The sequence below is a fragment of the Falco cherrug genome, chromosome 4 (assembly GCF_023634085.1).
Source record: "Falco cherrug isolate bFalChe1 chromosome 4, bFalChe1.pri, whole genome shotgun sequence".
Taxonomy (NCBI): Eukaryota; Metazoa; Chordata; class Aves; order Falconiformes; family Falconidae; genus Falco; species Falco cherrug.
The window spans coordinates 51305946-51330869 of NC_073700.1; the positions used below are offsets into that span (position 1 = coordinate 51305946).

At 44.1% G+C, this 24924-nt stretch overlaps 1 protein-coding gene across 17 annotated transcripts in view; it reads left to right on the plus strand.

Moving 5' to 3' along the window:
• Nucleotides 1-24924, plus strand: part of MAP4 (microtubule associated protein 4) — a 139970-nt gene that overhangs the window by 52979 nt on the left and 62067 nt on the right. For 16 of the 17 annotated variants that reach the window (XM_055706804.1, XM_055706799.1, XM_055706806.1 and 13 more), the window contains 4 exons: nucleotides 17968-18099; nucleotides 22108-22218; nucleotides 22817-22945; nucleotides 24521-24586. In XM_055706804.1, coding sequence (XP_055562779.1) covers nucleotides 17968-18099; nucleotides 22108-22218; nucleotides 22817-22945; nucleotides 24521-24586 — 438 coding nt within the window. Of the gene's footprint in view, nucleotides 1-10961; nucleotides 11248-17967; nucleotides 18100-22107; nucleotides 22219-22816; nucleotides 22946-24520; nucleotides 24587-24924 lie in introns of those variants that run through there. The other variant, XM_055706809.1, reaches the window with a different exon arrangement.

Consider the following 24924-nt stretch of genomic DNA (forward strand, 5'->3'; position numbering starts at 1 on the left):
CAGCATCCTACTTCCTGCCATTGCTCCTGCTGCAGTTACGGCTTACAGCATAGAGACAAACCAAATACAAACCCAGGTAATCTGAAATTAGGGTTTTTTTGGCAAATATTGTTGAAGGGGGATGGTGCCAGACAGGGGAAACCAGAATGACTTGTTAAAAAGGCCAATTGTGGAACGTTGTTGATGGGATCAAACTTTCTTAGGTTAAGGGAGAGAGTCTTTAGAGCCCAACCCTGTGCAACAGGCACGTGCACTGCTGGGCTGGCTTCTTGAGACCACCTTGGCTCTCTTCCCTTTCAGGTTATTCCTTTAAAACATTCCAGCTGATCGCATGCCGAGACGTTTCTGTTCTGAGTGTGAATGTATTCTACAAACCATGGACTTTGTTTAATTGTAAAGCTGTATAATATTGTGGGTTTTCTTCAAACCAACTGAGTGCACAAATCTGAAATGTAATAGTGAAGAACTGAAAGGCTGATTTCCATTTACTGTTTGAACCTACAGAAAAATACAGTCCCTCCAGATACATGTTTTAAAGAGTGATAGTGTCACATGGATGCAGTTAACACACAGGCAAGCATCTAACTTATTCTTATAGCATACTTTTATTTGCAGTGTGTTTAGTGTAAAATACAGTAGTAAGAGAAGCCAGATTTTCATACATAATTAAGTAAATACAACTCTTTGTTGTATTTACATTTGTCTCTTTTGTAAAATTCAGACTTACTCCATGTGCTGGTTACAGCCCAAAATTACATGGTTAAGTTTTAGTAACTTAACCCAGCCTGCCTTCTATTCGATGTTTATGGAAGTCATCAATCCTGCTGAGAAACTAAGGCACAAACGGTATTTTGAAAAGGCTAGCCAGCCTTTTACCTGTTTCACTGGGATGACATATAAACTCTGACTTTGGGGTCAGACTTTGGGATGCTGCAGTGGCGAGCCCAGTGCGGTGCCTTTGCTGGCAGGGTGTTTCACTGAGCTGCACATTGGTGTGTCTTGAGGCTGTCCTGTGCCGCCTTTACTGCTGGTGACTGAAGCACCAGGCGTATTTATTAATAAACTTGAAATGTGTCTGGTTTAAATTAATAGTGCTGCAAAGTGAGCATGAGCCTGGAAAGATGTTCTTGGGTAATCAAACCCAGATACTAACTACTGTAGGTAGAGGAGTGATTTCTTTAATAAACCCCTTGAAAAAGATGTTTTCCTTTCATGGCTCGTGGACTGTTTCACTGCTTCCACTCCCTGAAGGTTACTTAGAAAGTTGTTCTGTGCAAATATTGCCTTTAAGTTTGAGGAAACACTTCCACCTCCCTAACTATTGCCCCAGTAAACTTGCAGAGAAGCATCAGTTCCCTTCCCTTCTTTTTTTGCTGAGCTAAACCTCTTGGGAACTCAGTCTTTTCTTCATGGTATTCAAGAAAGCTGTAATATTTTTGTCCATCTTCCAGTCCCAAGTCATTGTTTTTTATTGTTGATCCCGGGATACTGATCAGAGCTGTGTGGTGTGTTTTGCTGAAGAAATCTTGCTGTGGTCTTAACGCATCCCATTCTCTTAACAGACATCCCTTGCCTGTCAGGCTCCTGCCTTCCCTCATCTCTTCATCACACAGTTCAATCTTTCCGTATTTGAGTAGTTAGCACAGCCTGTGTTTCTCTTTGAACTCTCTGTTTATGGCATAAATCCTGTTAGTTCATTGTTTTGGTCCCTTGCATGACTTTGAATTTCATAATGGCAAGCTTTGTCTCATGTCTACCATTCTGATACTCAAAATCACTGAACTTTCCCTGGATGGCATCCTGACAGTTTGCTGACTTCATCTTTTCACTTCATTTCATTTCATCAGGACCCTTTCTCATTTCTAAGATTAAAAATAAAAATCTTAAGCCTGAGTTATTCTGGTTTCTTGATCTTCAGAGACTAATAATTAGTTATGTTCCTCCAGCAAGACAGTATCCCTTTTGACATTGCCTTGCCACTTCTCACTTAGTCAGTTTTTTATTTACCTTTATGTCATTTCTCTGTGTTTCCAGTTTCTCTAACATTTCCCCTGGCTACAGATAAAAATACGTTGCTTTCAGCTAAGTCAAGTCTTCCGTGTTTTGTCTAGGAAATTGGTTATGTTACATCTCTTATGTTAACACTATCCTGTTTTTTCAATGATGCAAACAGCTTATCTTTCAAAATGTCACTCACATGAAAACAGTCTTGCAAGGTTTTAGGGACTGATCAAGTGTGTCAACAACCAAAATGATTGATTCTGCTTAAAAAAAAAGAAAACTCTGCATTTTTATGTATAGTTCTTGAAGTTTCAGATAGTTTAATGCAATATTCTACTAAAGCCATAGTCTCAGATTCAGCATAAATGGGAACCAAGTAATCAGTAAAAGATCCCAATTAGAGTTGCCCAGTTTAGTAGCTGAGAGTTGAGGAAGATTAGATTTAGCTGATCAGACTTTCAGTTAAAAAGAAACATACATATATATGTGTGTGTGTGTGTGTGTATATATATATATATATATATATATAAATATGTAAGCTCTATTGGTTTCAACTACCAGTTGTGTTTTTTGTGTTGATTATAGAGGAGCTGGTCTTAGGAGTCACATCAATTTTTTTACTACTTATTCTTTAGGTTGTTCATTCTTTATCATTTTGTATTCATTGAAGTGATTTACTCAGAAGCTAGCCTTGAAAGGCAGTCCTGCTTGTTGAAGGAGTAATTGCAAGGGAGTGGAACTAGAAGATCTTTCAGGTCTTTCCCAACCCAAACCATTCCAGGATTCTATGATATAAATTGCTGTTTGCTCTTCAGGGTTATGGTTAGTTGAAGGTGAACTGAGTTCCACGGATGCCATCATTGTGGGGCCTTCCCTACCAAGGCTGCTGCATAAAAATGTTTCGGCACTAAATCTCAATGAAGTAAACAAACTTAACTAGAGCAGGATGTCTCAGTGTGCATCTTTGAACTGAGTGGTTAATTAAAATTTTGTGTTTCAAACCATACCTACATAAAATTATGGGGAGGGGGATTTGAGTTTTCTCTTTTTTTCCTCATTGATATACTTGGGGGTAACCTGCCGCCTAATGATGTACAGCACTTTTTTTGCAGCCTTCGAATGTGCTTTCCAGTTGGTGCTGCGAGTATGCTGGTTGCCAGTGCACAACAGACACATGTTGCACCTTGCCATCCCTCTGCAGAGCGGGGGGCAGCTCATAAGATGTGGTGCAATGCAGTTGCCCAGCTGTGTTTCAAGGTCAGACTTTCTGTGCACTGTTGTATTTTTCCTAAATTGAAAACAAAACAGAAGACTTGTCTGCCCTGACTGCAGAAATGCCCTGCAGTGCATTCAGTGCGGTTCTGGATGTGGCTGGAGCTTCATGGGCCATGAAAGTCTTCTGATAACCCTGGAAATGTCCAGTCTACTTACTGTCAAACAGCCGGAGCATTAGCGGTTCTGCTTTCGCTCTCTGCCTGAGACCCGACTCTGTCAAATACATCTAGGTGAGACAATTCAATATTAGACCAGAGATCTGAGGTAATATTTTTGTTTTCTTTCTTTCCTTTCCATCTTGGGTCTATAGGATGTAGGTGAGAGCTCCCATGCAAATATCAGCTGCAGCAGCCTTTTCTTTTAGGCGAACTGCTTCCATCACATGGCTGTGTTCGATCTCAAGTGGCTTGTTCAGGTACTTTGTATTAGTTTTAAAGAGAGAAAATAGTATTGACAAGGTTTATTTAGCACTACAAACCACCAAAAACTCCTTAGTGAGGAATTAAAAAATTCCTAGAAAACTGGCTGACTCTTTACAAGACTGTAAATTATAACGATTTCAAAAGAGCAGAGACAGCATGTCACTTTTCTCATTCTCTAAGCAGAAGCTTCCTGAATAAACAGTAATAGAATTGTAGATTCTTCTAGTATTATATAAAGGGCTTCATTCTTTGATGTCCCTAGTGTCATTAGTTTGACACTAGCTGGGATTAATGGCCATAAAACTATATTACAAATGTGGCAGATTTCTCTTGACTGCTTCTGATTCCTCATGTGAGCTCGCTGCTTTGCCATGGGATTTTAAAAGCGGAAAGTAGGTCACCACAACGTGTGTGAACATAGGCTGAGAAACGGGCTATAATCTCAGCATTAAACAAACATGACTGTAATGCTGAAGGGAAATTTTCTATTTTAAGCACTTATTTCCGTTATCACTATCTCATTCTGCAGAACAAGCTTATGGGGACTTCTCTGTGCATGCATCTACAGATGGGGTTCAGGAAGCAGTGGAAAAGATATATATATATATATACACACACTTGTGTGTGTGTGTGTATACATATATGTATCTGTACGTATTTATATGTTTTGAGAATGACAATATATAATGTCACTTGTGAATGGTTCCTGTGGATCTCATGTGAAGCAAGCGGGGAAAGAGTGAAAGTGCCAAAATATGTAGGTCAAAAGAAACGAAGCGTTTTGAATCTAAGCAGCAATCAAACACTGCCGGTTCTGGGGATGGAATTACTGATACCATGCGGTTGAACACAGAGCAGTATTACATTAAAATTTCTCAGAGTTCCCAGGTTCCATGCATATTTATAATACATTCTTAGTCTTCCGAGTGGCTTTCTTGCTAACAGCTCTGGGCGTCTGGATTTGGGGATAAGTGTTGGCTAAGTATTGACTTATGGTCTAGAAATATCTGAAATAAATGTTTTAGATTTTTTTAACTAGGAGAAGGGTTAATAAGTAAGCTGGTGCTGTCTCTATGCATGTTTTTACTTATGAGAGCTGAATGAAGGTAAGGATAGAAGGAAAGGTGGAAAGCAAGCAAGCATGATAGGTTTGGCTATTTTTAGGTAAGTAAAGGTATGAGCAGCAGGCAGAAAATGATAGTGCATTGAAATTATCTTGGCAGTCAGGGATCTCATGGGTTAAATCTGTTGGGAAGATGAAATGCTAAAAAACTATTGAAGGCAAGATTCATGTGTATAGGCAAGACGTTTGTAGACTGTTATGAAGGTGGCTGTGTCAGGGGTTCTTTAAAGGGCCTGGAAAAAAGGAGGAAACTAATAATGGAAGCTAGGACTTATAGCTCAAGAGATTTAAAAACTACACAAATTATGGTACATAGTGATTTACAGCTACTGAAGTACACAAGTCAAAATGAAGGGACTTTCTAATTTATTAGACATAAGAAAAGGTTGAAAGAAAAACTATTAAACAGGGGTGGAGGAGAAAATGATGCAAAAAATGCTGCAGTATTCAAAGCCTTGTGTCCTTCAGTTGAGCTTTTTATTATTTCGTTTGGGAAGTAGCACTGTTTCACAGGGGGTAGCGTCGGCCTCAACAGCAAGCCGTGGCACACAGCAGAGTACAAGCAAGGTGAGCCTCCGACCCACCGGCACCGTCTGGAACTCGTGGCGATGGGGCAGGAGCTGCCAGGTAATGGAACAGGGCAAGCACCGTACCCAGGGTAGAGATATGAAGCATTACTAATTGGCAACCTTATTTGAATTAGTGAAAGGATACTAGAAGAAATGATGAAACCATGAGCTTACAACCAGCTAGAGAGCAGCAGGGTAATAAACAGGAGGCACTGCTCCGAGAACAGTCTTTCAGGCTGATTTTGTTTGCAAGGTAGCAGATGAGGTGTAGGTAAGATGAGGTGCGGTGAGTAAGAATGTGCCCTTGATGCAATTTGCTTGTTAAAAGTTTTGAGAAGAGACAGCCAGTTTTGTGTCCTCCTCAGCTGGAGAAAGAGCTCTTGAAAAGTACTTACGAGTGGATCGCTTTCAAGTAGTTGGCTGGGCACTTGAGATGTGATGGTGTATGGACCTTGTTCCTGTATGTGTTTCTGTCTGTAAATATTGACTTCTGAAAGAATACAGTTGGAGACTGTGATCATTTGATAGAGACTGTAAGTACTTTTATTTATTTTTACTTTCTTCTCTGGCCCCGATTACATTTGAAGAAAGAATTCAGCAGAGAAGCACTTGGAGGTTTTCAGGAGAGAACCTGGGAACTTAGCAGATCACAACCGAAATGCAGCACGGCACAGGAAAGCAGTGGCCACGTCCTCGCAGGAGCGGTGTGTGTGAGGAGGTAGAGGCAGTTATTCTGCTCCAGTTGCTTTTGATGACGACTTGGCTGGGTTGCTCTGCCCAGTGTCTGTCTCAAGCAGGCAAATGGAAGACGGTCTGAGGATATGGGGAACGTGTGATGTTTAACTGACCCATGAAAAGACATCTCAAAAATGAAATATTTTTCTTGGAGAGAACAGTAATTGGTTAATCTCTCTGGCATGGGTAAGAAGAAATCCTGTGCTATCTTAAAGATAAAAGAAGCATTTTGTGTCTAGCTGAAGAGAAATTTGCAGGCTTATTTTTCATGATATTTTTGGGTAGATGTGATTTGGTCTTGGTACAGAAGAATAAAGCTTAGAGGAGGTTGGAGTTCCTCAACACAAGTTACCAAATCATCATCAGGTAGTATGTAGGGGATGTTTTCTTCAAGAATTTTACTGGCTTTTTATACCTCAGGTGTTTGTTTATTTTTAAATCTGTTCTCTGGCTCCTGGATTTCCTGGGGGCGGGCGGGGGGCGCTGTGCTTTGAAAGTCCCAGTCCCTACTTGCAGTGTGCATTAGCTGCTTGTCGGTGTTCATGGTGTCCTGAACCCTCTTTAGCTATTAACCTCCATCCAGCTGAAGCTCAGGATTCCCTGTAACGTGTCCCAGGGACTGGCCCATCATCTCAGCTGGACTGCAGGTTGTGCCTGGGCTGCTCACTGCTGAGCAGTCCTCTGGTCCTCAGTTCCATGGGGTGCCCATGTACCCCAGAGGTGCCTTGCAGCACGTGTCTCGAGGCCAGGGCTTGAACATCACCACCTGTTCATGCACAGCACCCGTGGTTCCTGCTCATTGCCCAGACTTTTGGGTGGCACATCTGTGGTGCATCGTGTCCCTGTAGTAATGTTTTCTCGTCCTTCCCCACCCACAACTCCAGAGGTTTGGGGGAGACCTGTGTCCCTGCTCAGGAGTCTACTTCCATTGCCTGGAGGAAAAGGACTCCCAAACCTGTCTTCCTTGAAAAGCAAAGCCCGTACGCCCCTCCAGGGTGGCAGTTCATGCCTCTGTATATCTGTGTGTGAAGGGCTTGAGCATTAAGCTCAGCACTGACCTTTGCTGAACGAATCCTTATGCTGGTTTGTTGCTGCTGCTTCAGCTCTTCTCAAAGGCTTCTCTCTGAAGTACTGTGCACTTATTTTGACCCTGGATTAATCTAGAGCAGTCAGTCTTCTCAACATGTGCAACTGCCACGTCTGGGATGCTGCTCCAGCCTCTGCTCGAGGAGATAGAATTATGTGTTTGAACCAGAGCATTCCCTGAATCAGTACAAAGCTGTTTAAATTTGGTAACAGCCCTTTCAGGGGAAATAACTTTTTCCTGCTCAGAATGAGGGATGACAGCACTCTGGGTCACAGCTTGCTGCTGTAAACTGCAGTGTCACTGGCTTGTGGTGACAGTGTAAGGGACACACTCTCCCTGCTAGGGGTAGTACCGAGCATGGAGGGGCTGTAGTCCACCGCAAAAACTCTTTGGGGCTTCCTTCCTTGTGCCTTGTTGCAGCATCATGCTGTGCTGGTGGCTTCCAGATTGCTCTGAAATCAGGAGGCTTTTGTAGGATGTTAAAGCAACACAACTCGGTGTGAGACTTTTATGGAAAGGTCAGCTATACTTATTTCAAACAAAACTCTCTTCACTTGCTATCATTCTCTCCTTGCTCGCACTCGCAGACCTGCGTATCCACAAGCACGAGGTCTCAGCTCAGGAGCTGTGGCCGGGCTGGCAGCATGGAGGGTGAGGTTCCACCACCTGGTCCTCACATCTCTTGGGCTCTCCTCTGGTGCCAGCATACTGGGTTTAGGACCCCCCATCATAAGAAGCTGGCAGCTCCCGTGCTGTGAGTCTTTAGCCTCAGAAGTTTGCTTATTCCAGCTTCATAAATTTTGGGCAAGGCTGCCTGCTCAAGATGTTCAGATACCTTCTTGTACGTTGTTCTTCTCAATTAGTGAGGCTGGATCCAAGGCCAGGGGATGGGGGAGTGATTTAGCTGACTCAGTGTTGGTGTTACTGCTTTGGGTTTTCTATATGTAGAGATGTTCTTTTATATTGTCTGCATCTTGTGTTGGGCCTGTTGAACAGGTTTGTGGGTTTTTTTGCATGGCTTTGGATTGAAATACTCACTTTGAAGTATATGCAGAAGGCCCTTAGCTTTAGGAAGGAAGCCCAAGAAAACAGTAAAACTGTCTGAGTTGTATCACTTAGCTCTCCAAAATCTCACTTAAGAAAAAAACAAACAAAAAGCCCAAGAACAGCAAAAACTAAAAATATTGAACCATGCTTCAAGTGCCCATTTTTAAAATGCCTGGTAACATGGGCAGCATTCCTGTAATCCTCATCTTCCTGCAGAAAACACAAGTATAGTCCTTTTAATTCACCGAGCAGATACCTGCTCAGAGTAACACTTCATGGGTAAAAGAAATCTCCTAGGCAGAGCTGTTCTGTTTATATATGCCTATGGCAATGCTGTGGAAATAAGTCTTTAGAGAGCCTTGTGTTTAAAAAGAGGACTTCAGATGCCTTCGTTATTAAAAAAGGTAGAGTCTATCAAGTGCGGTTCTAGATGGAGGAATCCCAAGAGAGTATGTGGTGGAAGCTGTCCTGCATGGCAGTCCAGAGCGTTGTTGGTGATCGATAGAGACTTCCCCAATAATGTCTGGGATGCGCTAATGGATTACTCACTTCCCGAGCATCTGACGTTCCCAGCAGGAAACAGGAGCATGAGAACAAACATCGCTTGTACAGCAATTAGAGCTGAGGGTGGGAGGTGTGCTTTCTGTGCATCGCTGGTTCTTCTTTTCAGTTGATCGTGAAGCAGTTGCTGCTGAAGAAGTGCCTCTATGGGAAGAATAAGTAAGGAAAAAAAGCTATACAATAAACTGTAACAATTGCATTTTATTTTCCTTGCAGATTTTTTTTTTCTTAAGGAAAAATGTGAACCTTGTGTTGAACTTTGAAGTTACTGACTTTGCATCCTTAAAGTCAGGAGATACTGGTTCTGACAGTCGTACGCACTGAGCTTTTTTAGCAATCTGGATTATATAACAGCATGGAATTTCAGCAGGAAAGCAGTAAAATGCTTTGTGAATTGTCAGCGCCATCTGAAATGCCCTCTATTCCTGTAATATATTGCTGATCTTCTTTCTCCAATCTGACTCAATGGTGGATCTTAATTTGCTTCTCATTGCGGCAAATTAAAGTATTTAGTGTAAGCTCAGCCAGATTTGGTTTCAGCACTAGCTCCTGGTAGTTAAGCTTTTATCTTTTTCAAGGGCAGAAACATTTTTCTCCAAAAGCAGCAGCTGAAGTGCCTGTGAAGGCTTAGGAGGCTGGAAGGATGCCTTGAGTCCAAAACCCTTGCTAAGAGCAAGGAAACCAGAGGAGGCTGCTCGGGCTCTGTCTGCTGAGTGTCGAGTTATCTCCAAGGACAGAGACTCCACAACCTCTCAGGGCAACCTGTCCAGTGTTCAATTTCCCTCAGATTTTTATTTAAAAACAAACAAACAAAAACCCAGTTTAAATGGAGTTGCCTGTATTTCAGTTTGACAAGAGGAAAGTCACTGGGCAGGAAGTAACCAGTTTGACAGCTCTAGTCTTGATAAATTCTTCTCCAGCAAGGCTGCCAGCTTCATGCTTTATGTATTTATTAAATGCAAAACCTTCTTTTAATCTTGAGCTCTTATCCTCCTGGATAAAAAGGTACAAACTTCCTTTGGTAGGCTGATCTACATCCTTTTCCACGTAGCTGTCTGTGTTTATGCCTTAGAATTTGGGTATTAGTGAAGCTTGTCTGTAATACTAATTTCCAGTGGGTTTAAGACCCTGCACTCTGAACTGGAGTAGAAAAATATTCTATGTTGCAAAACAATGAAACGTAAGAAAATACTGAGGAGATACTCCTGTGAGGTTCTTTGTTTACTGCAAAGCCAGCATGCACAAGGGGAGCGCTGAGCATCTTTGAAGAGGTACTGTGTAAAGCTTTAAGGTGAGGCTTTTGTATCCCTTACCCTGCGTAATGCATCGATGTCCTGAGCGAGGGGAGGAGAACCCAGAATGTCTTGGCTGCCTGTAGGGTTTTTTACCTGATGTTCCATGCCTCCTCCTATCCTATATAACACCTCTGGTTAGCATATTAGAGGTAGTACCCCTCTGTGTGCATAAAAAAAAATTGGAGACGACACACAGGCAAGTATCTTGAGAATCTGCGTGGTGGGAGTTGGAAGTTGCTCGTGTCGGTGACTCTCCGTAGCAGCCTGCTGAGCACAGCTGTGCAGAGCAGAGCCTCACGCAGGGACTGAGTGCTACCAAAACAGCTCCAAATCTCATGCAGAATATAAAAAATATGCATGTTGCCAAACTTGCTTTCTAACAATGCTTCTTAAAGTTCCTTGTAAAGGTGGTAGTATACCATACTGTGCAGAGGAGGTATGGACTTAGTGTCTTTTGAGATTGCTGAGAATTTATTGCAGGGCATGGCTTGTTCTGCCGACTGGCAAAACTGTCGGTCTTGGTGGCGATTTCAGCAAGGCAAACTTGGCATCCATTTAAGATACTAAACCAGTGCAGTGATCTGGTCAAATTAGCTTTAAGATCGGCTATATGAATGAAACTCTTAAGCTTCTCTTTTTCTGTTTGCTTGACTTGGTGCTGGCAGGGACATCTCACGGCTGCAGACTCATTAATTTTGAAGATACTTGACCTCTAGCTAGAGATCTGGTCGGTGACCTATCAAGATTAGCATCTCCTGCAGCGAAAAGGCTTTATCATGGTAATCCCCTACTAAGAGTGCTCCTTGCTGGAAGTTCACTGTGTGATGTCCTGCATGTTAGTGGGTACAGATATTTTTTTCTTCCAGAGGTCTGAGCACAGTAGGCTGTCCGTGTTGGGAGCGTCGGTGTTGTAGGTTGTCAAAAGTGCTGTTTTGTATGGATTAGCTTCTGAATTGGTTTATGTGACCGAGCTGATCTTTGCAGAGCAAATGATAAAACAAACAAATCGACGCTGTCAGCAGCCCTACTAAATGTTTTGTGCTCTTTCTCGGGAACCTGCTGTGGGATCAGTTCAGGGAAGGTGCTACTTGCATGGGATCCATATTTTTACTTTCAGAAGCAACTTTGCTTTGTAAGTATGTTGTTAATGGTATTTTTTCTTTAAGCAAACTTTGTAAGCTGTAATCCTACGTTGGTTTATATTATCAACAGTCGTAACCGGATTTTCAACTATCAGCAAGCTTTAATGCTTGCTAAAATTACTTTCCAGGTTTGTGGGATCTGTCAAATTTACATTTTGTGTTAAGTACACTATCTGCTGCTGAAACATATTGATAGGTGCTTTCAGAATCTATTATCGTAAGAGTTTGGCTAGTCATTTTTGTTTGCTTTTATGTCTTTTATTTGTAGATCACATATAGACTGTGTTTTTTAGGAGGGTCTGCAGAACTGGGTTTGGAACTGAAAAATCCTCTTTTTCTACAGTCCTTGGGACCGTGTTTCTGAGATCATGTTTCTCATGTTCCACCAAACTTGTTTGGATAAGGAGGAACGGAGTATTGGGATGGGATGGGGACGGCACAGAAGCTGGAAGTGTCTACTTTCTAGCTGTATGGCCCGTAGTGTTGAAAGACACTTGGACTGGGAATAGCAAGGGGTTTTTTGCTAACGCTTACTCTGATACAGCAATCTTTGTTCTCCGCTTGCATTGTCCCTGGCACTTGCATGGTGAAGATCAGCTTAAGCAGAGGCACGTCGCTGGCAGAGGGGAATGAGCGGCTGCTCTGGTCTCGGGAGCCTTGTGCCTGCTCCTGACCCGGCTGCCTCGGGCACCCGACTGGGTTCCTTCTTACGTCGTTTTTTCTGCTGGAAAGCAATGGTGGTTTTGTTCTGGTTGGGTTTTTTTTGTTTGTTTGTTTGGTTTGGTTTGGGTTTTTTTTTGGTTTTTTATTGATTAGCATATGTTATGAAAATATGCAAGTCTTTTTATAGTTCTGATGATTTGACAGAGGCAATTTTGGATCCTCTTTTTTTTTTTTGGATCCTTTTTTTTTTTGGGGATTTTGCTTTTGGATCCTCTTTCCACCTGGCTTTTAGGGCTTTTGCTAGAGCTAAAGATTTGCAAATAGCAATGCAGTTTTGCCCAGCGGTTATAGCAATTTGATTTCATCTGATGTTGGATGTAAATGTTTCCCTTTACACTTCTTATTTTTCTGCTGCCTTACTGTCCTGCTCATTCCTTTTCCAGCAAGGTGTATGGCTGAGGGAGATTTCCCATCCCTTTATTTAAAGGCACGAATGCAACCTGTCCACTGTAAAAAAAAAAAAAAAAAAAAAGTAGAGGTTTTACTTGTTGTATACTTCTGGCTTGCTTCTGGTTCGCTGGGACCCTAATTTTATGTTCTTCCCCTGTGAGGATCTATTAATAATGGCAATATACCATTTTTGTGGTCTAGTATTAACAGATTTAGTTAAAATATTTGGATTTCAGTCAATGTGTGCTGTACAGTTGATCAGGCTTAGCGTGGGTCCAATCCAAACATCAGTTACATTCATCTTTGAGAAAGTTCACGTCAAATTTTTTTAACTGCTCTCAAGCCTCTTCCTTGCACTGACAAGGACATTCACAGTCTTCTGGGTTTTTTGCTTTAAATGGAGTTTTATAGACAAACAAATGACAGGCTTCTGTCTGGAAGAATTTACAATAGAACATAATTAAATCCCTTGCTATCCTGTACCACAAATAATTGTAAATAATAATGTCTCTTGACACACGTAGTGGCACTTTATCTTCAAAGTACTTTGCAAATCTAAACAATCATTGTCTGTCTTAATAAAATATTTTCTGCTTAAATTGTCACCTTTAACCTACCCTCAGAGTCAGCGATCAGCTAGCCTTACCTAGGCTGCATTCTGCTGAATGTGAGGGGTGATCGCCTTCACACGTTCCCTCTCCTGCGTGCTGCTTGTGCACAGTTGCACCCCGTCCTGTGCCCAGAGGAAGCAGAGCTGCCGTAAAGCCAGGCCTGGGGAGCTTCTGTGTCCTCTCTGGTGAGGGTCCTGCACCCGGGTTGGGGCAGTGCCAAGCCCAAACACCGGCTGGGTGACAATGGGTTGGGAGCAGCCCTGAGGAGAGGGACTGGGGGTGCTGGTGGGCGAGAAGCTGGACGTGACCCGGCCACGTGCGCTCACAGCCCAGAAAGCCCCCCGTGCCCTGGGCTGCATCCCCAGCAGCGTGGCCGGCGGGGCGAGGGAGGGGGCTCTGCCCCTCTGCCCCGCTCTGCTGAGACCCCCCTGCAGTGCCGCCTCCAGCTCCGGGGCCCCCAGCATAAGGAGGGCACGGACCTGTTGGAGCGGGGCCAGAGGAGGCCACGGAGATGGCCAGAGGGCTGGAGCCCCTCTGCTGCGCAGCCGGGCTGGGAGCGCTGGGGCTGTTCAGCCCGGAGAAGGGAAGGCTCCTGGAGACCCTGGAGCACCTTCCAGCACCCAAAGGGGCTGGCGAGGAAGCTGGGGAGGGGCTTTTCCCAAGGGCCTGCAGCGCCAGGACAAGGGGGAACGGCTTTGCGCTGAGAGAGGGCAGATGGAGATCAGAGCTGAGGGAGAAATCCTTCCCTGTGAGGGCGGCGAGGCGCCGGCACGGGCTGCCCAGAGCAGCTGTGGGTGCCCCAGCCCTGGCAGTGCCCAAGGCCAGGCTGGACGGGGCTGGGAGCCACTGGGGCTGGGGGAAGGGGGCCCTGCGTGTGGCAGGGGTGGGACTGGGGGGTCTTTAAGGGCCCTTCAACCCAAACCATTCTGGGATTCCAAGTCAACCATGTCAAATGTAGTCATTTAGCAGAATAATAGCTAAAAGCCACTGGCAGAAAAGCACTGTCCGCCTGCCAAATCAGCACTGCTTTTGGGTGCTTGTGGCATCTGCAGGATTGTAGCACAAGAGGTAGGAATAATTCTGCTGATGGTCAGAAACTGAATTTATTCAAACGCTATTCTTCAGTGCTTTCTCTTGGTGGTGTTTACATGGAAGCGAAGTAGTAGAAGATCTTGTGTTTACTAGAATTATACTTTGAATCACCATTCTCTGACCCTCAGAGTGCATATAAGGGTAAAAAATAAATGCATTTTATTTTTATTTAGTTGGATTACAGTCTGAATAGGAACTCTTCTACTATTGCGAACTTCTGTTAGAACATAATATTGTTTCCTGTAGTTAGTGCTCATCTTGTCATGGTGTGTCAGTACCCAGCCTGGGGCTGGTAGGCAGCGTTCTCTGCATTTTGAATTTCAGTAGGAAAAAAACCATGTTTCCAGCAAGTTACTTGTTCAGTTGTTTCTTGTGGGACACTCAAGTTCAAACACTGGTGCCACGAGCCATCCTGTGAATAGCCTGTCTCATTTCCCTTTGAAGATCCAGTTCCTTTTTGCTCACCGCAGCCACAGCATGGCACATCTGGTACAACATTGTTCAGCCCCCTTGGAAATGGAGCACAGCTGGGACATCCCTGTCCAGGGCACCTGGGAGCTGGAAGCACCCAAGCACAGGGCTTTGGCCAGAGCAGGAAGACAAGCTGGGGTGCAGCGTGGGCTGGGAGAGCCCGTGTCCCACTGCCCGCCAACGGAGCCCAGCTGCTGGTAACTGAATCCTGGTGACACCATTGCTGCCTCCCTCTGAATTTAGGTAGAGAAATGCTACCCTAGTCCTCTGCCCTGTCTGTCACGCCACAGTTCATGTAATGCCTTGAAGGGAGTTAAAGCTCATTAATTCTTCTGCCTTTCCTGGGGATTATCTGTGAAGTCCCTGCTAAAGTGTATTGCTGCTAATGACTCAAAATAGGAATATGCAGACCGTCATATGCCTCTGACCTTGCAAAGTTTTAGACCCCAGGGACACTGCATGTCATTGAACTCCAGCGTTTAATTATGAGAAGTAGTATTTATGTACTAATCTGAGATTTTGCTGTGTTTCTAACTTAACTGAATCCTCTCCAGTTCTTGTAAAAACAAAATATCTGATCAAATTGCCGTAACCACTGATTGATTTGTACTGGTATTGTTTCATTATTTTGTGATGTAAACAGACCAAAAAAAGCACAAAAGACGTCTTTCATCTTTCTTGCTTTCTCTCCCTTTATTATTATTAATAATTTTTACAGTCTCTCTGTGAATCTCTGTTCCACCTTGCTATGAATTCTCTGCAGCTAGCTGGTACCTCACCCTTCTAGAAAAGGCAGTGGTTGTTGCTTTTGTATACCAGCATTGTGTTTTTAATTATTGCTTCTGTTGTGTTCCTTCTGTGTGTTAACATTGGTTCTGCTTTTATTAACTGCAGTTTTGCACTGGATTAAGGGTCGTCTTCAGGGGTATGTTTTGAGGCACACTATCAATTTCCTTTACTGAGCTCCAGTCTTGCAAGTAATATTGTTAGCCTAAGTGAAGGTAAAAATATTAAAAACATAAAGAGGTGTATTGGCAAGAGCGCATAGCATATTCCATTGGGGAAGGAGAGAAAGAGTTGGTCTGAGAGAAAGAAAGAAAGAAAAAAAAATATTTTTTTGGAAACTGGAATCAGTTTGAAAGTCCAATATTGTCAATAGAAGAGTCGACAAATTCAGGTCTCTTAAAATGAAAATTAATCTTAAAAGTCATTAGTCTGGTTATTTGGTTTGAGCCTTGCCACTGCATTTGTCATATTTGAAAACTTTAGGACTTATGTTTTGGTCTCTTTCAAATGACTGCAGGATCTGGCAGTGTCTTTGAAAGCTGAAGTAATTGGGTGTTTTGCAGTAACAGCTGAGACTACGAGGGAGCTACAATAGAGTAGCCAGTATTGACACAGCTGTAGATCAGGATTTTTTGTGCATTAATTTTAAGTGTAAATCAAACTTTGTATTTATAGCTAGCTTTCATATGCTGTACTTATTGATACGTCTCTTATTTGCAAGGAGAGCTTAATTTATGCCTTAGTGCTTTTTCCTGTCCTAGCCATTACAACTAGCTGCTGCTTTTGTTTCACAGAATAGAATCACAGAAATGTTTGGGCTGGAATGTACCCGTAAAGGCCATCTAGTCCAACCCCCTGCAGTGAGCAGGGACATCTTCAACTAGATCAGGTCACTCAGAGCCCCGTCCAGCTTGTTTCCAGGGCTGGGGCATCAACCATCTCTCTGGGCAGCCTGTGCCAGTGTCTCACCACCCTCAGCATAAAAAAATTCTTCGTTGTGTCCAATCTAAATCTTTCCTCTTCTGGTTTGAAACCATTGCCCCTTGCTTGTCCTGTCGCTGCAGGTCCTGCTAAAAAGTCTATCCCCATCTTTCTTATAAACCCTCTTTAAGTATGGACAGGCTTCCATAAGGTCTCCAGGAGCCTTCCCTTCTCCGGGCTGAACAGCCCCAGCGCTCCCAGCCCGGCTGCACAGCAGAGGGGCTCCAGCCCTCTGGCCATCTCCGTGGCCTCCTCTGGCCCCGCTCCTATTCTGAGGACTCCAGAGCTGGGCACAGTACTGGGATTTAGAGGGCTGCAGCACTCTCAGGGACCTCTAAATCCCAGCCTCCCAGGACAGAGGTGAAATCCCCTTGTTCATGAAGATGTTGGTGCAGCTGGGGCTGTTGGCAGTGTTTTGTACGTCTGCGTATTGTGGCAGGAGTGTAGGGATGCTACAGACTCTTGTTTATCCACTAGTTCATCCCAAGGTGCCGTGCTGGGAGGAGTGAATAGGCTGGAACAAAGTGGAGATGTTATTAAAAACAGAAAGATTAAAAGGCACAGAAGGTGAGGAAGAGGAGAGCCCACAGTGTGTCTTAGTGCTGCTGCTGGAGGGTGTCTCAGTTCACAGCTGAGCTTTCTTGCTTTAGTTTTCTACATATCTTCTAGCTGCTTGTAAGGACTTCAGGAAGAGGCTAACCTGTATATTTTCAATATTCCTTGTGACAAACCTTATTTATGCAGTTTTATGTAGTCTAATTTCTTCTTTATTTCCATGCATTTTTCTGTGGGACATTTGTAGGCTGTGGAAGGTGCCTACCAAAGCTTTGGTAATAAAATACTTGACTCTACTAACGTCTCAAATTGCTGAAAGCTGTTAGTCTCAGTGCAGCTGTTTTTAACATGGGCAACAAAGAAAGATTAATGTTTTCCTTGGTCAGATACAAACCATCAGGTGTTTATGTGTTCAGAGAATTGTCTTTATTGTAAATTGGGGGAAGATTAGGTTTAAGTGTGAAATATAAAGGTACACAAATAAAGGCCTCTGAAGTATTTAGGGAAAAGTTATCACTTAAATGATTTGGAGTTTGTCTTCCTAGTAAAATAGAGAGCAAAACCATCCTGTGGGTACTGTATGTCTGTGGTGGTGCTAACATTTTTGTAAATATGGTCAGCTTTGGTGCATACGAGTTGATGCCTGGGCAGGAGAGTATGGGGCTTTGGCTTGCCCTCCTCCCCACTGTGACCTGATGAGCAAGTTGTGTTCAGCGTTTCTGTATTGACAGACAGGAAAGCTTCGCTACGCCTTGCAAGTTGAGGGTCGTTCCAGCTCTTACGTTAATGAAAAATCTCCCTAAAGATGAGTGTGAGGAGCTGGTGTGAATTGTGTGACATTTGAAAGCAGGACAGCACTCTGATGTGTGAGTCCATTCTTGATCTTACATGTGTATCAAGATGCAGAAATTCCCATTACTCTGTTTCTTATATTTGAAGAGTTGTATCAAAACAGGAACAAATGAATATTCATGGTCTCTGGTTTGGCTAACAGCTCATGTTACTGTTGGCCCCTGAATGTCATATCATGCCGTAACCTATTTTAAATATTTCAGTTTAATGTTTCACTTTTGACTGTGTCATTTTCTTCTCTAATCTCAGTATTCCCAGGAGAAATCATGGATGAAAAGCTGTCTTACAAAGAATTTCTCGATCGCAATGAGTCCTGGACGATGGACGACAGAGACCTGTGCTTTGAATCACAGCCCGTATTCAGACCCATGGAGATGGCTGGTATGACTGTATTAGTATTACTCATAAATCTGTAGCATCCGTTATTTCATCAGTTGTGTAGCACGATAGAGCCCTAGCCTGTCTATCCCTGAGGGTGGGTTTGTTCTCTTGCCTTGTACTCACGCCTGTGTTCTTCAGGATGTGTTGCTCTGTTTTCCTAAAAGGTGTGACATTTTGACACCAGCTACCTTAGCACATCAAGCCCCTAACGTGCCCTGGAGCACAGTCTACCTGGTTAAAAATAGAGTTGCTAGTCCGGCATGTTAGAGCACATAGTGTGGGTGTGCAGATTTCCCCCTGACTTGGCTCACATGGTGATAACACTTTTTGGTTGACTCCCACAGTTTAACCGCTCTAGAGTGCTGTGGTTTTCATTGCAAACCTTGCCAAAATTGTCGACAGCTAAAAGCCAGTCTTCCCTGGCTCTCAGAAATGCCAGTTCCAGCTGTCACGTAGCTGTGTCTGCAATGCAGGTCGGTCTGTTCCAGAGGCAGCCTGTGTAGCTGCTGACTCTCTTGAAAATTAGATGAACCTTGTGTAACTTGCTCCTGCAAAAAGATACCCTTTCACCCAACAACTTTCACCTAATTTTATCTCATTCTTGAGAAAGCTTATGGAAAATTACTTGCTAGCTCTTGGAGGGTATGAGAAATGGATGTGCTGCCCAGATTATAACAGGCAATAAACCTGGGAAAGATACTGGCTGGAACAAGATGAAACTTTTTTCTGTGTATATTCTTGAGCACTGTAGACCTGCTTACTAAATTATTTTCTTGGTATCTGAATCTCATGTTGACTAAGAGATTCTGTGAAGAAATTACATATTGTTACAGGAGTGAGCGACTGGAACAAAGAGTTGCTAGCTTCTAAAACACAGTTGTTGGATTTTTTCCTTCCCATTGTTTTGTTAGATGAAAGAATGGGATGTTGATGTAGTTGTGCTCAATAGCCAGATGACATACTTGTTGATTAGGAGCAATTTGCATACCTAGCCCACCACCCAGTATTCTTTTGGCCTGAAAAATGTGAATCTCTGGGTTATGGGTTGCATGAAACCACATTTCCTTAGGTTTTGTGTCTTCAGAGTACCTTGCGCACCTGTATGTGCATAAGGTACCGTGTATGCTTTGGTATGAAAGTATTCTTCCATACTGCTCTGTGTCAGCAAGAGATTCTGCCTAGAGGTTAGTCAATTCCCATAACTGAGCAGAGGCATCAGAGGGGATAGACAAGCTTTAATGACTTGTCAGCAGAAGGAGAAAAATATGAACAGCAGACTTGGAAAAGTCTATGGGTTTTTTAAATATTTTTATACACATGCTTTGGGAAACTGTACGATGATTTCCCTCCCAAGGAGAGAATTCGCTGGTCAGTGGTGTAACCGGTCTCCTGACCAGCATTGCTGTAATTCCTTGTTCCTAGGTGAGAAACATGGGAAATGCCAGCTCTGCCACTTCTGTGGGCAGCTGAAAGAGTGTTTGAGTCTGCTCTGGGCTTTGCTGTTGTATGTTACAAACACTGTGTTGGGATCTGGCAGCGGCACCCAACCCTATTAAAGTAACAGTTGTGAGCAAAACTGTACATATCTATTTTACACACTGTCTGTAATGAAGGGCTTGTTTTTAAAATGTTACTGTAATGTAGAATGAATAAAACTCAAAGATGATCTAATTGCTTGCGAGCTTTGAAGGTGCTGCAAAGCCCTTAATCACAAGTGTGTCATGATTTATTACTGTAACTACAGGTAAATATCTAAGCATGAAGAGCTCCTATTTAAGCGATCTGCAGTAATATGCTTCTCTTAGCCCCCCATCATTGGCAAATCGGAACTACGTCTCTGAACAGCGAAGGATACTAGTGTCGGTGGAAGCGAGTTAAAAAGAAACTTCCGTAAATGTTTTATTGATCTTGCCTCCAGCTGTCTAGAAGCAGTGCTTCCAGATTCTTAACAAATGTCTGGCTTCATAATATTCTAAACAACCTGCACATTTTCAGCAAGTAGAGAATTACTATAAGGGATCACTTCAGGCAAGAACTGGTACTTCCCTGAACTGGCTGTATCCCATCCATACCGTTCATCCTTACCCACCTGCCTTTCCGTTTCAGCTGCAGTGTGTTTTGCTAGAAGCATCACCTTGTCAGCAGCAGAGGAGCATCGCTACCAGTCACAAAACCCTAAACCCTGAGTAGGGCACAGGCCCACTTCAAGTCTGTGGAGGGTCTTTGGAGATGGGAAACAAAAGTTCAGCCATAACTCCTTCCACTTCTTCCCATTCTCCCTCTGCAGCAGAGATGGGCTTTAATCTGGGTCGCACATTTTTGCCACATCATCTAACGGCTGGACAAAGAGGGTAGATCATCAGCATCTCTTTTAGTTTTTAAATTGGTTTCAGTCATGATGCTTTTTTGTGGGTTTGGGGGGTTTTTGGTGGGTTTTTTGGTTGGTTTTGTTTTTTGTTTTTTGTTTTTTTTAATTGGAATAAAGGCAGTTTAAGCTTGGTAATATGGTTTTAAACAGCTTGAAATTAAAATTTCCTACAATTTACTCTGAAGCAAGACATTTTCTTGGCATCTTAAATAGTCTGATGGATTTATAGAAGAGTTCATGCAGCTCACCTGATCTTGACATCTTGGAGCACTGTGGGTATGTGAACATTTGAAGTTTGGCCGTCATCCCCACAGATAGCATGCCTGACATAAAAATGAATAGCAGCCTTCAACTGTTTTAGCAACTTTATTTTTTAAATAAAAATTAAAGTTTTAACAACTTTAATTGTGCTTAACCGGAAGAAATCTGTGCAGTGTCTGAAAATTGGTGTGTGGCAGCCATTTCAGGAACAGAAAGTTCCTCACCTCCTGGGTAATGCCACGTGTGAGAGAGTCATGAGAAATGTCACTCGTCTGCAAGAGGCCGCTTCAGTCAAAACCTCTTGTTGCTTGGCTGTGCCTGTCTGGAGGGAAATGCGATGGATATGTGGCATAAGCCAGCAAGATGTGTTGGGAATTATTGATCATAAAACACATCCAAAGGTTTGTACACTACAGGATAACTTGAGAGAGGAATGGGATGTTACATTTCCTTTCCCTTGCAGTGTTTTGCCCTTGATGGCTATGGTACAGTGACTAACTCATGGGAGGGTCATCTTCTCTTTGTTTTATTCTGTCAGTGAGGTCACCTATCTGCTCTCTGACTTGCATTTCAGCAAGTAATCCACCTTAAAAAAGCCAGCACGGGACTTCTCTCGTCCCATCTGGTTTGAATGCCCATGGTGATTACTTGAGGGGAAAGGAGATGTGTGCACACAAAAAATAAAACTTGCAGAAAAGGAATTTTCTCTTGGTGCATCCTCAGCTGCTGGATACTATCTTTTGCAGATGGTATTGATATATCCACTTAAAACATGGTCCAAAAGCAAAGCAAAGCTAATGCACCTTAGACAAACCGAAGCTGACACCAGACAACATGCAAACATGGACGGAAGATCCTGAGAGCCCCACCAGTGCGTCTGGTCTGGAACTAAGGGCGAAGGCTGCTCACCTGCCCGGGACACGGGGAAATGTGTTATTTTGCTCTCTGGCTCGTCACTTGGTTAAAACACTGGCCCATCAGTCAGTTTATACTGCTATATTGTTCTGGGGAGGAGAGCATGCAGCTTACAGAGGCCTTCCTGGGTCTGCTCAGGAGCTCAGCCATTGTTCCTGGCTCCAGGTAGTTGTGTGTCCCCCAGGTCAGGAGCAGATGCTTCCTCCTTGAGAGGAGGAGACAGGTTCTCCATGCAAAGGTCATAATCTAAACTTTAGTCAGTTTTCCCTAGGAAGCAGTTTTACTGTTGAGCATAAATTCTGATTATTCTGAGGTGTTTGCCCCTGATAAATAATGCTGCAGCTTTTCCTCCAAAGTCCGGTGGTGGGATCCGGTGCAGCTTCTTCTTGTTTTTTTAAATCATCTCACTGCACCGTTTCTTCCTCCTGTGTGGTGACGCTGGCCTCGTTTTTGTCTCCTGCCAGACCCCTTCAGCACGCACAGAGGGGAGAATCTGCCTGACTTACTGTTCCCTACTGACATGAAGAATGTGCCACTGTTTACAGACCATGTTGATGCTTCCAGAGACATCCATGGTGAGTTCCTCCTCGGCATTTGTCCCTGATAGTCAGTGTTTGCTGTGTTCTCTGTTGACTTTCATGTGCTGGAAATTATTAAACTGATAAGTTCACAGATTATATAATTAATTTTTTTTTTTTCTTTTTGTGCCTAAAGCCATTCCAATAGCTACTTCCAGGAAGGTTCTTTGAAGTGAAGGCAGAAGGAAATAGGACAACTAGACAAGTTGAGTTAAAGCAGGCATGACTGATGGCTCTTGTCTTCATGGGTAGAACCTGAATAGACATGAACTTTGTTCATAAAGTGGTCCTCAGTTTTTGGACTATTGGAGTTTAAGTGGTTATTTAACAAAAGAATTCACGGGAGCAGAAGCAGAAAGCAAAAGGGAAATAATTTGCCAGTGTTTAATGTCTTATACCTTGTTGAAAAGTATATGTACACAGATAATTTACAGTGCAGTTTGTAAAGAAAAGCTGAGAGGGTTGCTTACAGACTTTATCTAAACTGCTTGTGTGCAGAACAGAAGTTTATTTTCCAAGTGTATAGATGTCAAAATTTAGAGGGGAGTCATTAGGGCTAGTGTGGTGATTAATGAATGGCCTTCTATTTCATTAGCACCACATGGATCTGTGCTGGTACCTGAACAACCTTTCTTGGGGCCCCTGTATTCTCCTGCAGAGGCTCTAGATCCATCAGCCTTCATGGGCCTGGATTCAACTGCAGATTTTCTGCAAGCTGAAGAAGGTAAGAAACAGATGTTTCGCTGTTACTGTCTGCCTTGGTAGCTGGAAAATCTCAGTTTACTAATCCTAAAGAATCTTTACGTTGATACATAAAATGAGTCAAGATTAGAAGGTATCCTATTCACAGTGATGATTGGTGGTTCATTGTGAATGTTCTGAAGATGTCAGGAGATCATGGAATGGTTGAGGTTGGAAGGAGACAGAGGTCATCTTCCAGATGTTACGGTTAGATGAGTGGGTGGTGAGGTGCGCTGAGAACTGGCTGAATGGCAGAGCTCAGAGAGCTGTGATCGGCGGTGCAGGGCCTAGCTGGAGGCCTGGGGCTCCCCAGGGTCACTGCTGGGTCTGGTCTTGTTCAGCTTATTCATCGGTGACCTGGATGAGGGGACAGTGTGCCCTCCGCAAGTTTGCTGATGGTACAGAACAGGGAGGAGTGGCTGGTACCCCTACCCCAGAGGCTGTGCTGCCGTTCAGCCAGACCTGGGTAGGCTGGAGCTGGGCAGAGGGGATCTCATGGAGTCCAACCAAGGCCAGTGTGAGGTCCTGCTCCTGGGGAGGGACAGCCCCAGGCACCAGCACGGGCTGGGGGCGACTGCTGGGGGGCAGCTCTGTGGAGAAGGGCCTGGGGGTGCTGGTGGGCAGCAAGTCGCCCATGAGCCTACAGTGTGCTCTCGTGGCCAAGGGGCCAGCAGGACCCTGGGGTGTGTGAGGAGGAGTGTGACCAGCAGATCAAGGAAAGTTATCCTCCCTCTCTGCTCTGCCCTGGTGAGGCCATGTCTGCAGCGCTGTGTCCAGTGCTGGGCTCCCCAGTTCCAGAAAGACAGGGAGCTACTGGAGAGGGGCCAGCAGAGGGCTACAAAGATGATGGGGGCAGGAGAATCTGCCCTATGAGGTGGACCTGTTCACCCTGGAGAAGAGAAGGCTGAGGGGACCTTATCAGTGTCTACAAATACCTTAAGGGTGAGTGCCAGGAGGACGGGGCCAGGCTCCTGCCAGGGGTGCCCAGCGGCAGGACAAGGGGCAGCGGGCACAGGCTGCACCACAGGCAGCTCCTGCGGAACCTGGGGACAAACTTCTTTCCCCGGAGGGTGCCGGGCGCTGGCACAGGCTGCCCGGAGAGGCTGTGGGGTCTCCTTCTCTGGAGCCATCCCAACCCGCCGGGACGCGGCTCTGTGCAGCCTGCCCTGGGAGAGCTGCTTCAGCAGGGGGGTGGGCTGGGGGGGCTCCAGGGGGCCCTTCCAGCCCCGGCCAGGCTGCGATTCTGCAATCTTGTGATCTTGCCTACCCCCTGCTCAGGCAGGGCCACCTAGAGCCAGCTGCCCAGAAAAACTGAGGGAAGAACCTGCTCGCTTGGGCCCTGGGGTCAGTGCTGGTTATGGCTCTTCTCTGATGCAAGCTTTCACTAGCTGTAATCACAGAAGAATGTGATGCTCTGGTACCGTTCTTAAAGGGAACTGAAATGTTTCCTGAGAATGAGCTCGTAAAACAGCAGAGTCAATATCTTCAACTGAAAAAACAGAGCTGTGTTGGTGTCAGTGGCAGGACTAAATGTGTTTGTTTTCCATGATGCCTGAAGAACATTGGATGGGAGCTCAGCATGATGTGAAGGGACCAGATGCCTCTTTCTTTGTTGAGCCACCAGGTAAAAATATTTTTCACTTGATCTGCAGGAATTGTCTATAGAAAGTTTTGCACAGCAGAAGCAGAGCATTGTCTGCCTTTTCCAAGAAACACAAGGCTGTAATGAAGTGGGACCTGACCAAGAAAAACACTTGTTTCTGATTCTCAAATCAGTTTAATACAGAAGTATGTGTTTTAGAGAGATGCTACTTAACGCACGTTTTCTGGTTTAGTGCTGTTAAGGGGTGGGGAGAACCCTGCAATTTATAGACTGTTTTATTTAGGGTAACAAATTTAATATATGCAGTTCCAAGACCAAGCGTCAGTAGATATCAGCGGCATGCCCTTTTTGGGGCATAT